The sequence below is a fragment of the Medicago truncatula genome, chromosome 5 (assembly GCF_003473485.1).
Source record: "Medicago truncatula cultivar Jemalong A17 chromosome 5, MtrunA17r5.0-ANR, whole genome shotgun sequence".
NCBI lineage: Eukaryota > Viridiplantae > Streptophyta > Magnoliopsida > Fabales > Fabaceae > Medicago > Medicago truncatula.
This window is the reverse complement of record NC_053046.1, coordinates 30,847,596-30,861,854: the sequence shown is the minus strand read 5'-3', so window position 1 is coordinate 30,861,854 and position 14,259 is coordinate 30,847,596. Positions and strand designations below refer to the sequence as shown.

Below are 14,259 nucleotides of genomic sequence, written 5' to 3'. Positions count from 1 at the left end.
ACAGTCTTAAAATTTAATGTCAATTACAGAAAAGCTGCATTATTTTTTTACCCAATGCAGGGTGCTGCAGGAAAGATATGGCAGGGTGGATTCTTGCATGAGCTATGATCTTAAGATATAGTAGTAGTAGTAGTAGACTATATGTCAAGGGAAGTTTACATACAGTAGAAAATTTCTCATGTTTAGATTTTTTGTTAATCCTCGACCCTTTTGAGTAGGATATATATGATCTCAAATTTTTGTTTATTATCTTGCTATACAGCTATTTTCTGTAGCTTTACTCTTCTGCATTTGCAAAGTTTGTTTTCGTTAGTGTAGAGGAGCGTGACCAAGATCTACCGACGTAGGTGTCAGCATCGTTTTCCAGTCCAAACGTGCAGTCCCTGCAGTCAATTCTACTTGTATGATTTGCATCTGTTTGTATGGAAAGTAGTGATGAAACTGAGTACACACACTGGCTTTTGTTTGGTTTCCCCATCAACTTCATTGTTATGATCTGTTTTACTGAACTCTAATCACCTTTGGGTAGCTGATATTTGCTAGTATTGCGTACATCGGTTTTAATTCTTTTATGTATTCTCTCAAATGTTGTCTATTCTGGACAGATTATTTTATAGGGAAATTGAAGTATATATATTTTTGGCTGTACTATTTTAGTATTTTGTCTGGTTTTAAGGCATTATAATTTAAAACTTTATAACTGAGTTTGGTTACAACATGAAATTGGTGATGAAAATTCAGGATGGGTTTCTATCTATTTTAAGAAAGTCTTTTTCTAATGACACGTGACGGAATTTCTAATAGAGAATCATATGATAAGCAATTATATACAAATTTGATTTTTTAAAATTAGTTTTTTTATTAAAAGAGACTAATTTCTAGTTAATCCTGCAATAGAGAATCTCATGATAAGAAATAATTTCTAGTTCATCCTGCTATAAAATAAATGCATAAACATATATCAATGTGCATATGATTGCAAGAATGCACGTTGATACACACAGTAAAAGGAAAGAGAGTTACTAAGTACAAAGAACCCAATTGATGCACGTCGATAACTTGGTTGTACTTGTGGTACACAGAACCCAGTTGAACATTAAGTCCGAGGTAAAGCCAAAAGCTTAGAACAGGTTCTGCGTCAAGTGTTTGCACTAAATACACATCAAAGAACAAAGTACAAAGCTTGAAGTAACCATAACAAATGGGTATACCATATCTTCACATAAGAGACATTAGATTGTTGCAGGCTATATAAGTGAGTAATCTTAACAATATTTCAGGATCATCATACAAACTTTCTCAATGCTATTGGTATAGAAACTAGTGTACTAAGTGTGGAAATGGTAGATAAGATGCATGGTTTAAAAATAAATATGAGATTAAATATTAAAACCGTGATTAACTAACAATTCTATTGAATCATTTGCTATTTGGTAGACCATTACAGATACATGGACAAACTTTTCATCGGTAGAAGGAACTTGCGATAAAAGATACTTGTGATTATTACAAAATACAGTAGTTCTTTATGCGTATCTAATTCCACATGTCACGTGTTGGATTTTCATGAAAAGAAAATTTGAATTTTTTTCTTCTCATCACTTGTTAGAAAAATACTTTGGTGACATTAGGGTGCCAATAAAATAAGTATGAAATTAAACATTAAAACATTTGCTATGTGGTGGATGTAAGTACATGAACAAAACAAACTATGCAAAAATTTGTGTTGTTTGAAACCTTTTTTCACCATGAAAGGAACTTGCGATGACATATGTGCTTATTGTAAGAGGAATCAACTCTTTATATTAAATTATGAAGGATTTTTAAATTTGGACATTCAAAAGTTATATATGACGGTGAAACATTTAAACATATCCAACAAGCCATTTTTGGGAGTCAAACCGAGAACCAAGCTCTTGCTAAACAAATGTTCTTCCACTAAACCGTTGTAAGTTTATATGTAAATAGGTGATGCGCTAAGTATATACTCAATATAGTTGTAAAAAAAAGGTAATAATCTTGCGTGGTTATTTCTTCAAAAAAAAAAAAAAATCTCGTGTGGTTGTAGCCACGCCATGTCTTATGGTGGGCCTGCCCCTGCTTGTTTTGTGGTGGACCCATTAAAATACATTGATAAACTTTTTGTATATCTTTTAGGGTGTGTTTGTTTCAAGTTTACCAAATTTATTCCTAGGAATAACATTCCTTGGAATATAAAGATGGGAATTTTATTCCAAGGAATTTAGAAAAAATATGTTTGGTTAGCTTTATAATATTCCTAGGAACCATAAAAATAGGGATTATAATAGGTAAACTATTTATGAATTTATTCTCATCTCCATGGGAACTTTATTCCCACCCTTTTTCATGGGAAATTTTTTCTATTCCCAGGAACATTTTATACCCGGGAATAAAATTTAGTAAACTTGTAACAAACATAGACATATACATTCCAATCATTTTATTCCCAGGAATCAACAATTATAACTTGAAACAAACACACCCTTAGGTTTTTGAAAGAATTATTGTTGGAATATTTAGAATATTATAAGAATATGTTTAAAAAAATTTAACATAAATTAAATATGAATTTTTAAATATAAAAAATATAAAATTCATATTTAACTATTAATTAATGTTTTATTAGAAAAACTATTTTTTTTAGAATATTTTTATAATATTCTAAACATACCACAACAAAAAAATTCAATATTTCATTTTGTATACATGAGTTGATTTAAAAGACCAAATATTCAATATTTAAAACTATACACATGAGTTAACTTAAAAACCAAGAAGGATGATAATTCTTTTTGGAGGATTAATAGTCATTTTTTTAAAGAGAATTAAAACAAAAAATGAAAATATTTATGCCTCTGTTTGGTTTGGCTTTTGCAAAGCCAGAATCAATTCTGGAGCATTTCAAAAGCAATTCTGCAATATTTAACATGTTTGGTTTGGCTTTTCAAAATAGCTTTTATCCTCCAAAAGCAATTCTAGTTGAAGCTACAATTCCTAGCTTCTTACTTTCCTAGAATCAATTCTACACCCTCAATTCTATTAATTCCATCCCTGCCCTCATTAATTTTTCTAACCCTTCTCCAACCGAATTTTTTCTTTCTGCAGTCTTATTAAAATAAATGTTGGTGAAGAGAATAACATTTATTTTCTGCAGTCTTAACTCTCAATTCTATTAATTCCATTCCCCCTTCACAGTCCACTTTTCTCATGATGATAGCTCATCTAACTTGGATCAATCACAAGTTTTAAATGTAGTTTCATCGTCAGAGATGGATCGCGTTCGAAACATAATCCGCAATGAAATTATTGAGCACAGGCAAAATAATTAGTATTGTACTTTAAATTATTATATCAATATTTTAGTACTATAATACACATTATGTTAGTTTTGTAATAATATTTTAATACTCTATTGCACTTTAAATTCTATTATCTATTTGTAATTTTTATTTTCATGATGTTAGTATTGTAATACCTTATATTTTAGGACTATATTGCACTTAATTATCTTAATTTAGTAATTTCTATTTATTTGTATTTAACTATGTCTATTTTGGTAATTATACATTCAAAAGTAATTTTGATCAAAACTATCCAAACAACAATCATTCTGTTTAATCAATTCTGCATTATTGCATCCAAACATAAATCAATTCTGTCAGAATCAATTCTGTCAAAATCAATTCTTTCAGAATCAATTCTGTCAGAATTAATTCTACACACCTCAGAACCAAACACACACATAGAGATGAATCAAAATCTATTTATTTATAAAAAAAATAAAAAAATAAAAAAAAGGGAAAATCATAGATTCATTCATTATATAAAGAGGCACACAAGAGCTAATTTGTCATGCGCCGTTTCCATCCACTTTTTCCTTCCCCCATTTGAAATCTAGGGTTTTCCAATTTTCTCACAATCTTGTTCATTTCTCTTGTTAATTTTTCAATTCATAATGTAGTAGTAGTATGCTTCACTATCTAGTCATTGCGGATTAATTCAATTCCCATTAGACTCGTTCCCTTGAAGCAATATTAATATGTGTTGTTCTTTCAATTCACTTCCAAAACCCCCTTTTTTTGGTTTTGGGAGAACGCAAGAACAACTAAATTCTTAATTTCTCTTAAAAATCGTTTTTTTATTAATGGGTTTTCGCTTTTGGGTGATTTGATTAAATGGGGCTTCACTAGTTAACTGTGATGAGTCTTTAACAGACCTGTAATGAATTGCGGGTATGATCGCATTTTTATTGAACATCTAAGGGACTGAGTTAACTAGTTATTCTTCCACTTTTCTTAATTTGATGCTTATATAGTTATTTTGTTGTTTATAATTTGATTTGAAGTGTTTTTACTTTGGTAGATAATGATGAAGCAAAATATATAATCCAACACTTGATCTGATATAGTGATGCCAAATATATCTATTACGTTTCTGAATCTACATTTTGGGCTATAATGGCAATGTTTTGCTTTTAGATTAATTTTCATCAAATGTTGTGTTAATTTATAATTTGTAAATATTTGAGGAGTTTGAATTTGCACTATCATGTGATGAGTTTGGAATAAATCTTAGGACACCTTCCTACACAACATATGTTGTGGATGAGATGAACTTTCCATTCTGATGATGTGCATAATTCATACTTGTCTTTAATTTCTTATTTTCTAACATCATGTTAAATTTTGATTAGCCCTATGTAACTTTTTTATTTGGCCTTCATAATCCCAGTTAAGATTGAATATTGAAGTTCTTAAACTGATTCATGGGAGGCCAAAATTAAGTGTTGGAAGTTTCGCTGATAAATGCCATATTTGATTATTACATCAAGGTGTTTACTAGTAACTATGCCGCATATTCATTTTTCACTCATCTCTTAGGTCCCTTTAGGGTTGGTTTTCAGTTTTTATCAAAATTGATTTCTGTTTGTTTGATTTCATGCTTTTCTCAAACAATGTTTGAATATCTGTTTTCTGTTTTGTAATTGTATACATATGTTTCTGATATTGTTTTCTCAAATGTTTTTGCATTACTTTGATTTCAAACATAGAAACCGAAATTGAAGTGGATGGGGCGATGGAATTGACATTATAGCAACTAAAATATCATTGGACTTTGCATAAAGTTGGAACATCTTGAAGCAGGCTCTTCATCTAACATTCTGGAACACTTTTAATCTCTAAATTGTTTAAATTGCATTTGAGGTTTAAGGTGTTTGAGAATGTTAGATACGGAACCAGCTTACAATTATGTTAGTGGGGTGGGGGTCTCTGATAAATTGACCTAGTTTTGCGAGCTGCATCTTCCTAACAGTGACTTTGATTATCAAATTATGAATCTTAATTTCAATTAATTTTCTTTTTGTTGTTTTTTTTATTGTATTTTCTGTTAAATATTAGTATTGTGCTGTGATGATACTTATGTGGACTAGAGTTTCTGATCTGGGAATCTTCACCCAGAATCTGATTACAACCCCTTGGCTGTCTGAGCACACAATTTTCAAATATCATGATAATTTGATCTTGATTCTTCTCTGTTAATTTTTTTCTGAAATTTCGTTATTTTTGCTTTATAATTGCGTCTAATAGGTGAATGCTTATTTGGCTTATGATGATAATATACTTTATCTTAGCGGATTTCAGTGAGATTTTATATCTATGATCTGAATGTTACACACACTGAAGCCATTCTTTTATAATTTTTGTTTCATAGTTTGTTTTCTATAATATTGTAGCTCTGATTCATTTGTTTTTGTTCCTCTGATTTAATTTATCTATTAATTGGTGCTATGATGAGATAAAAACACCAAGGAAGTGTTTATGGGCAGTGGACAAAATCGTAAAGGTTTTGCCGTGAGCTTTTTTTTAAAACGACTTCTCCTTCCACTGAGCACCGTAAAATTTCAAATTTTTTTGGTCTATCAGCAGAAGTATTTAATATGATGCATATTGAATTTATTATTTGTTTAGCGTCCATTGCTGATGGTAAATCAGTGCAAATTGTTGTTGATAGGAATGCTAGTAAATTAAAATCAATTATACATCATGATTTTTTATTATTTTTTCATTGAGTATGTATTACAGGTTCTGGATTCAATATCTCATAGAATTACAACATGGATTTTTCAGTACAAAGATTCATTCTTTGCACTAAATAGTCCATGCTTATACATCTATGTTGTGGAAACTTCAATAATCAATTTAATTTACTTTCTCAGTCATTAGAAACAATTTGCACAGTTTTATGTTAAAAAAAAACCATTACTTTGAAACTAACAATCATTCAGTTTTGCTTAACAATGATCACTTGTTGTGTATGTAATGTATTGCGTCCATTTACCAATTTTGAAGGAAAAATTCAGTTTTGCCAAACTGATTGTGTTGTGTCCCTGATTGATGGGTTTTATTCAAGGTGCCGTTTAGCATGGACTTCTGTAAGTATTGGTCCATAATGGACCAATATTTTTATAGCCATTGGATTATATGCAAGCACAATAACACAATACACCTCACACATCTAATTATTTTCATTACTCTATAAAAAAATCTTGTCATCTCTCTTTCTGTAATATCTGGATTAAATCTTCTTCAATGCTTTCTAAAATAAATTCATGCCTTCTCTCTCTTTATTCAAATACCATTTGGTCTAGGAAACGCCTCATTCATTCCTAATTAAATATATAGCTTTTAATAAATAATTGTTGGTTTTTAATGAAAAGTTACTTCTTTTAATTGCATTAACATTTGTACTATTGCATATAGACAAACTCTACTTTTGGTCCTTTTAGTTTTACAAGATTTCCAAGTTAGAGTTTTGAAAGGTTAAATTATGTCTTTTTAGTTTTACAGAATTATGTTCTTACTAATTTGGAAATTTTGTAAAATTAAAAAGACCTTATTCTGTAAACTAAAAGGACTTAAATGTTGTAAAATTTAGTATTTTGACAAAATTTTGGAATACCTCATTTTTTTTTATTTAATTCACTTTTGTTTTATTTTTAACATTTCTTTTACGCCTTTAGGTGTTTTATTTTATTTAACATTTCGTCCATAGGTCCTTGGTCCAAATTTTTTCTCCAAGGCGTGTTTTGCTCTCATTTTGCATTGGATCCCTTTATTACATATTTTTGTCTTTTCTCTGAGAAATTTGATTTTTAGTTGTATTTAATGCCCCTCCTATTGCACTCTCCAATCAGTCAGTAAAACGTTGCAGATTACAAACACGAAATTACTTCTCTCCTACAGTTTTGGATCAAATCTCACCTTTTTTTTCAAAATTTGGGAGAAATTGTTAGGTATGATTCAAAACTGTATCAGAGATGAATATTTTTTCGTGTTTGTAATAATTGCTGCTGCTGAATTCTGAAGCCTTCTTTGACTTATTTGGACAGTGCAATAAATTGGATTTTAAATACCACTAAAAATTAGGGTTTCTCTGATAAAGATAAAAGACCAAAATATCCCTCAAGGGATCTAATGCAAAATGGCAGCAAGTTTGGACCAAAGACCAATAGTATAGTGACACATGGACATAAAGAATGAGATCAAAGACTAAGACTAAAATAAAACGGCTTAAAAGAAAATAAAACAAAAAATGAAATATAATTTATAGTTAAATAATAAAAAACGAAAATACAAAATAAAACCTTGACGACCTGCCAAAGGAAAATACTTGGATGACATTGGTAACCTAATTCTTTTAACTTTCCTAGGGTTGAGAAAACTACCAAACTCCCATGGATAACACACTCAAATCGTTGGTCCATCTATTTTAAACCATTAATTTAAGAAAGGAATAAACCTTAATCAAATATATGCACAATATTCGAAAAAAAAAAGGCTCATAGACAACACAACAGTATAAAACCCTAGTTTGACTAACATACAGACAAAAATTGCCTTAATCCAAATCCATGCATACAGAACCTTAAAAGGTAAAAAAATCGTTGAAATGTTCAAAACCCTAATCAAAACAAACATTCATTTTTGAACTTGCGATTCGTGACGAAGAAGAGGAAACCTACCTGGATTTGAGTTTCGAGTTCTTCTCCTTGTCTTTGTCTTCATATTTCCTTTCTTCATCCTTTCATTTCTTCTTATTCTCTCTCTTCGTTTTATTCACATTCTCCCTACATTTTCTTCTCTGTATCCTCATTCTCTCTCTAACTTCTCAGTAATGTAAGGGTTATGCCACGTAACAAAGCCACCTAGACAAACTTAATGTTTTTTGAAGAAAAAAAACTAATAGAAATGACCATATTTGTAAACGGAGGAACACTTATGAGACTAAATTGTGAAAACTTAAAATAACTTAGGGAATCAAATGATGTATTAAGCCTTCAATTTATGTGTATGGGTATGTGAAAGTAATTTCCATTGAAAACTAAATTGTTTTGTAACACAAAAAAAAAAACGAAATTTGTTCCCCAACTTTGCCCTCGTTGTCGAATTTTCATTACCTCCTCTGATATTAAATATTTTCTTGCGCAAGGTCCATGTGTTGTTGCACACATAACTCAAATTCTGAACATGAGGTCCAACATTCAATGGTGACAGACACTTTAGTTTGCACGCTTGTGCAAGGGTGGTATAAGGAAGAATTTCAACTTATGTTTTGCATTGCCGTGCGACCCGAGTAGCTCGCATGTGTGAGTGATGTTTACGCGGAACTCACGTTTGTATCATGCATCATATGCGCTGCAATGTGATTGACCTGTGTGATGGCGTTCATAATTGCACACTATTAAGGGGTTTTAAACGATCAATGGTTTTCCTTAAACCTTTTTTCTAAAATTTTGGAGTGCCAAGCTCGCCTCTTACAACTCTCCCTCAATCATCCAAAAACTCTCTTTCCCCAACTCCTGATCAACCTTTTGCAACCTCAAGTGTTAAAAAAGTGATTTTAACCTTAGAAATTTCCCTTTCCCAATTTCCAACAATTGAATAAGCCTCTTTTCACTCCTAATGTTCTTGATTCTTGCTCTAAATTCTATTCACTCCTAATGTTATTGATTCTTGCTCTAAATTCTATTTTGGACTTCAATTTTGATTCTATCCTTCTTTGGTAGAGTTTCACAATTGATTTGTGAGGACTCAATTCAAAACTCTTTTTTGTGAGCAAATCATGTATAAACCAAGGTAAGGGGTGGATAGTTTGATTGATTCATGTATTTAGCGATGTGTAGGACGAACACGACTGTCTAAATTATAGTGCATTGAATCCCTCATGTAGGAAACACTACATTTGCGGTGGTAAATATTGAATGTCATGTTTTCAATAAATCATGGTAGATGGAAAAGACTAATCAGTTTGTTGTTCTTTGATGATTGGGTATTATTTATGTTACTTGTGTATGTTACATTGCACTTTCTTTTATTTAAGTAATGGAGTGCAACTATATCATTGTTAATAGGGTGATTGTTGCTTTGTATGTAAATATCAAGAGCACTTTAAGGAAGCTTGCTTATTATGTATTTGGAGTAGGTTCTTCTATGATTAAATTAACTACTTGTGTTTCAGATATAACTTCTGATTGAAAAGCTGTATTTGCTGAATAAATAAGTTAAAATTAAGCTAAAGTCAATATGTACTGTCTCGAAATCTAATATCAAGTATAGAAAAACTGCAAAAATTTCACTCAACAGGGCACAGGAAAGATATAGAAGGCTGGATTCTTGCATGAGCTATCTGAAGATATAGTATATATTTTTTATTACATATTTCTCATGTTTAGTATATATTTTTTAGTTCTTGACCCTTTTGAGTAGGACAGGATCTCAAATTTTGGTTTACTATATTATTGTTCTGCATTCGGAAAGCTTGCCTTCAACAGGGTAGAAGAGCTCTGTGTGAAAACCATGCATTTCTTATAAAGATGTAAAATCAATTTTCTTGAGAACAACAGATGTAAAAATCAATTTTTACTTCTAGAATCATCTATCACAAAAATGAATCCAAACATACACTAAACACACCACACCATCATCACATGGAAATTTTGTTTCATTTTTTTATATACAAAATGCCAATTATGTGCTCATCCATTCCAAATATGTTTCCAAAAGAAAACCCTGATATTATTGCGTATATTTATGTACATCTACAATATAAGAATTACATTTTGCTATTATGCCTACCAAATAGTGAATGTCGGCCTTCTGCTATTGATTCTCCAGTAGCTTTATTTTTTAGAAGAACAATTGTTCCGGAATAACCTCCTTTCCTTCCTAATAGCCTAGAAGTAATTTCTAGTTCATCCTGCAATAAAATAAATGTATATATTTAACACACAACAATTAAAGTATGCAAAAACATATATCAAGGTTCATATGATTACAAGAATGCACGTTGATAAACACAGTAGAAGGAAAGAGAGTAAAGAAGAGCATATAAATTCGTAATTGGGTTTAGGATTGTAGTTGTGGTAAAAAGAACCCAGTTGAACATTAAGTCTGAAGCCAAAAAACAGAGAACAGGTTTTGTGGCAAGTGACTACAAGCAGCACACATTAAAGAACAAGGTACAAAGTCTGAAGTAACCTTAAGACGCAGGCTAACAATAATTTGGAAGGAAATAAAATACTACACCGTTGGATAGTATATCTATAAAAGCATTACATGCAGGATATACAAGTGAATAATCTGAATAATATTTCAGAATCATCAATTCACAAACTTTATCAATGCTATTAGTATAGAAATTAGAAACTAGTGTACTATGTGGTGGCTTACTCAGGGATGAGAATGGGAGGTGGATTAGGGGTTATACTTATACGCGCAAGTTGGGACATTGTGAGGCATTAAATGTTAACTGGGTTGGAACTCACTTGGGAGTCTGCCAGTCTGGCTTCAAGCAAGTTTTGGCGGAAAGTGATTCTCAAACTTTGGTGAGTTTGGTGACTAACGGGGACTGTGATTTATGAGACTACTCTTCCGAAGTTGGGTGTGAAGATTAGGAGGCTAATAGCTCACAGTTGGAGGATTCAAGTGAAACATATCTGGCATGAAGCTAAACGGAGATCAGGTAAGCTGTCATCTCTCAGCTTGTCCAACATTTCTTTTGTTACTCTAGTGCTTAATGAGCTTGAGCATGCTTTAAGTAGTTTTCTATTTCATTATTTGTCAGGGTCATCCCTGTCTAGGAACATTATTTTAAGTAGTTAGTTAGTAAGTTTGTCTTGTTTGGGTCTTTGACCCTTTTTTATAACCAAAAAACAAACAAACTAGTGTACTAAGTGTGGACTTTGTGCATAGTTTGATACAAAGTCATTTTTATATTTTCAACTTATAATGTACTAACATGTCTACCCTAACAAACAGTTTGAGAAAATGAAAGTGACTGGATGTAACCACGCATGTCAGTGTTAAACACCAACAAATGTCCAACACTGAACACACCTTCAATCTGAAGTGTTTGTGCTACAGAGTTTCCAACTTATACAACTTGTAAAAATTATATATGTATCCTGATGGAATGCAGGGTTTAATTCACATCAACTGTTGATTTTCACCCTTTAAGTTCACTTTCACTATTTTAAGTATAACCAAGCTCAACCTGGCAAAAATAGTATATAACCAACCTAGACTACAGAGCATGACATAAAATCACCTAAAAAAAGGTGTTTCGACAGACTTACATTAACATGAGCAGTTGAAAGAAAAGAAATAGACATGTCGACTGAAACATTCATGGGGAGACCCTCTTGATGGACTAAAGCACCTCCAACCTCATCCACAAGAGTTGCAATTGCACCATTACCCATCTTCCCAGTGCTGTCCTGTAATAGAAGCAAATCCAACATGTTCATACAGAAGCATATCACGCCAGAAATGGAAATCACATGTTTTTAGACCCCCCTTTCGCTTCCCCCTTAAAAAGATAACACCTAAACAAATAAATAAATTTTAACGAGAAAAACAAAGACATGCGATTTTATTCCGTAATACCAAGATGTGATAGGTGAAAGGAACAAATTTGTTCATCCTATATAGATTAATCATGACTTGTTTTCCTTAATTTAATATTGAACATCCAAGTAAGACTGTATGACCTCTCAGACTCTTAGTAAGGAGAAAATTCTATTTCTCTAAACTGTAGACCCTGCTCGCTCACACGAAAACTATTTTCCTTAACTGTTTCATACTAAAACATAAGCATAACTACCAAGTGTATGTTTGTTTGGCATCACGGTGGCACCATAATTTTGCCAAACTCACGGCGATACCAAACAAGCACAAGTTTCACAATTACCATGAAAAGAGTATATACATACTTGACAAGATATGTGTTTGAAACATCCATTTAAAACTTTATACATACAAAATTAGCAATTTCAGTTACACCGTGCTTTCTCACTCTAAGTTTATACATTCCATAAACGCAGGCGTGCCTGCACACGTTTAGTTATTGTAGTTACATATCCAATATTCTCTATGATCTCAAATGTAAATAAAAAAGACTCATATATGATGGTCTCACATATAAGTAAATTTAACTACTTTCACTCAATAACCAACTTGGGTTGGTCCGGTAGTGTTGGCTTAGGATCAAAGTCTGCTCCTCTCGAGGTCTCATGTTCAATTCTCCCCGAACCAATTTCAGTTTGCTGGTTTGACTTTTTCAAAATAAAAAAATAAAACTACTTTCACTCAATTTATTAATGTCATTCTTAAAATACTCAGCAACTAATCTAAGTTTCATAAGATTAATTGTACTAAAGATGATTAAAACAAAGTTGTTAGAATGAAATTAAAAGAAATGATGATGATGAAATTAAGAAGAGATGAAGGAAGCAGGATTGAGGTGAGTGAGTTACGGTGAGACGAGGAGGAACTATGAAAGAGCATGAGATGAAACCAGGTTGGACTTGTTCAACTTTGATTCCGGTGAGAATGAAATGTTCATAGAAGCTTGAGTTATCGCCGGCTCTTATGGCAGGAACCGATTGGAGTCGTGACAAGGCTTCCGTTTCTTGTTGGCTTAGCTTCCGTTGCAGGATTTCCTTCGTCTTCTCCATCTTTGATTTGATTGCGTTTCTTTCTCTATTCAGATTCAGGTTATTACTTTCATTTCATTACCCATTTTTAGTTTCTCTGCTTAGTGGATTTACCATTTTCATTTTTTTATTATTCAACACATTTTATATGAATAAGTATCTATTTTCTTTAGTAAATAAAATAAAGGCGAGTTTTGTACCATAAAATAAATAAATATAGGTGAGTTTAACTTTAGAGTTCTGGTATTTTAACAACTAGTTGTTTAACAACTTTTGAAGCACTACATCGATGATTATTATATTGAAATAACAAAGTTTTAATTTATATTAAAATAAAATAAGGTTAAATTACATCATATGTCTTTAAGTTATTCAATTGTAACAAATTGAACCTTTAAATTTTTTCGTATCACTTAGCTTCTTTATGTTAATTAACTGTAAAAAGTTGGTCATTTAAGTATTTTTTGTATCAATTAGGTTTAAGTTAGTTAACCGTAATAATTTAGAATATTTTAAATCTTAAAAATTAAGTTATTCGGGACCTAAAAATTACAATTAAATAACTTAAATGACGTAAATGATACGAAAAAACTTAAAGGACTAATTTATTACAATTAAATAACTTAAATGACATCTCATGTAATTTAACCAAAAAATTAATATGAAATATGTATTGACTAATCTTGATTTAATAACAACTGATGTAACGATAGTGTGGGAAATTAAAGCAACAGTTTTTGCTTTAAAGTTTAAACAAAGAAAGTGCATAACGATAGTGTGGGAAATTAAAGCAACAGTTTTTGCTTTAAACAAAGAAAGTGCATCTGGTTTGAATGGCTTTGGAATGCTATTTTATCAAACTTATTATTGGGTGATAGTTCAAGATGTCATCAAAGTTGTCCTTGAACTTTTCTACTTTGGGATGGATACTTCCTCGTTTTAACTCAAACATCGTAGCCCTCATTCCCAAACTTCCAAATGCAACATCAATAGATCATTACAGATCTATAGCAATGGAAAATTTTAAGTTTAAAAATCTTATCAAAGAACATTGCAAATAGACTTGCTCAAGTTATGCCACACATAGTTTTTAAAATATATACTTTTATTCCTTTAAAAAAATTACTTTTAACGCAATCATATGATTTTTCCATTATGTAACAAGTCATTTATATATTTATGTTATCATTTTACTAATTATTATTAGAATAAACAATAAATGATCGTTATTTTACTTTTATTTT

The 14,259-nt window shown here is 31.1% G+C and overlaps 1 protein-coding gene and 6 non-coding genes across 7 annotated transcripts; 6 read left to right on the top strand and 1 right to left on the bottom strand.

Moving 5' to 3' along the window:
• Window positions 1-4,210: 4,210 nt before the first annotated feature.
• On the top strand, window positions 4,211-4,296 carry LOC112422348 (small nucleolar RNA SNORD25). The gene has a single exon (XR_003012710.1). It is a non-coding gene; the product is annotated as a small nucleolar RNA SNORD25 (small nucleolar RNA).
• An 84-nt stretch (window positions 4,297-4,380) lies between these two features.
• Window positions 4,381-4,465, top strand: LOC112422296 (small nucleolar RNA snoR31). The gene has a single exon (XR_003012664.1). It is a non-coding gene; the product is annotated as a small nucleolar RNA snoR31 (small nucleolar RNA).
• Window positions 4,466-4,745: 280 nt separating this feature from the next.
• LOC112422292 (small nucleolar RNA snoR83) lies at window positions 4,746-4,881 on the top strand. Its single transcript, XR_003012660.1, has one exon. It is a non-coding gene; the product is annotated as a small nucleolar RNA snoR83 (small nucleolar RNA).
• A 539-nt stretch (window positions 4,882-5,420) lies between these two features.
• On the top strand, window positions 5,421-5,517 carry LOC112422281 (small nucleolar RNA Z157/R69/R10). Its single transcript, XR_003012649.1, has one exon. It is a non-coding gene; the product is annotated as a small nucleolar RNA Z157/R69/R10 (small nucleolar RNA).
• Window positions 5,518-5,622: 105 nt separating this feature from the next.
• Window positions 5,623-5,708, top strand: LOC112422282 (small nucleolar RNA R11/Z151). The gene has a single exon (XR_003012650.1). It is a non-coding gene; the product is annotated as a small nucleolar RNA R11/Z151 (small nucleolar RNA).
• A 95-nt stretch (window positions 5,709-5,803) lies between these two features.
• LOC112422283 (small nucleolar RNA Z152/R70/R12) lies at window positions 5,804-5,915 on the top strand. The gene has a single exon (XR_003012651.1). It is a non-coding gene; the product is annotated as a small nucleolar RNA Z152/R70/R12 (small nucleolar RNA).
• Window positions 5,916-10,002: 4,087 nt separating this feature from the next.
• Window positions 10,003-13,132, bottom strand: LOC11410601 (acyl-coenzyme A thioesterase 13). Its single transcript, XM_003615523.4, has 3 exons — window positions 12,836-13,132; window positions 11,657-11,797; window positions 10,003-10,278 (listed from the first exon to the last, which is right to left on the bottom strand). Exons 1-3 carry the CDS (start codon window positions 13,034-13,036, stop codon window positions 10,135-10,137), a joined length of 486 nt encoding a protein of 161 aa, XP_003615571.1. The 5' UTR covers window positions 13,037-13,132; the 3' UTR covers window positions 10,003-10,134.
• Window positions 13,133-14,259: the final 1,127 nt, after the last annotated feature.

What these genes read in the sequence shown, in the direction of transcription:
- LOC11410601 (XM_003615523.4), bottom strand. Translation starts at nt 13,036, where the DNA reads ATGGAGAAGACGAAGGAAATCCTGCAACGGAAGCTAAGCCAACAAGAA. An exon ending in TAGTTCCTCCTCGTCTCACC is followed by an intron (nt 11,798 to 12,835) that starts GTAACTCACTCA and finishes CTTCTATTACAG; the next exon opens with GACAGCACTGGGAAGATGGG. An exon ending in TTTCAACTGCTCATGTTAAT is followed by an intron (nt 10,279 to 11,656) that starts GTAAGTCTGTCG and finishes ATTTTATTGCAG; the next exon opens with GATGAACTAGAAATTACTTC.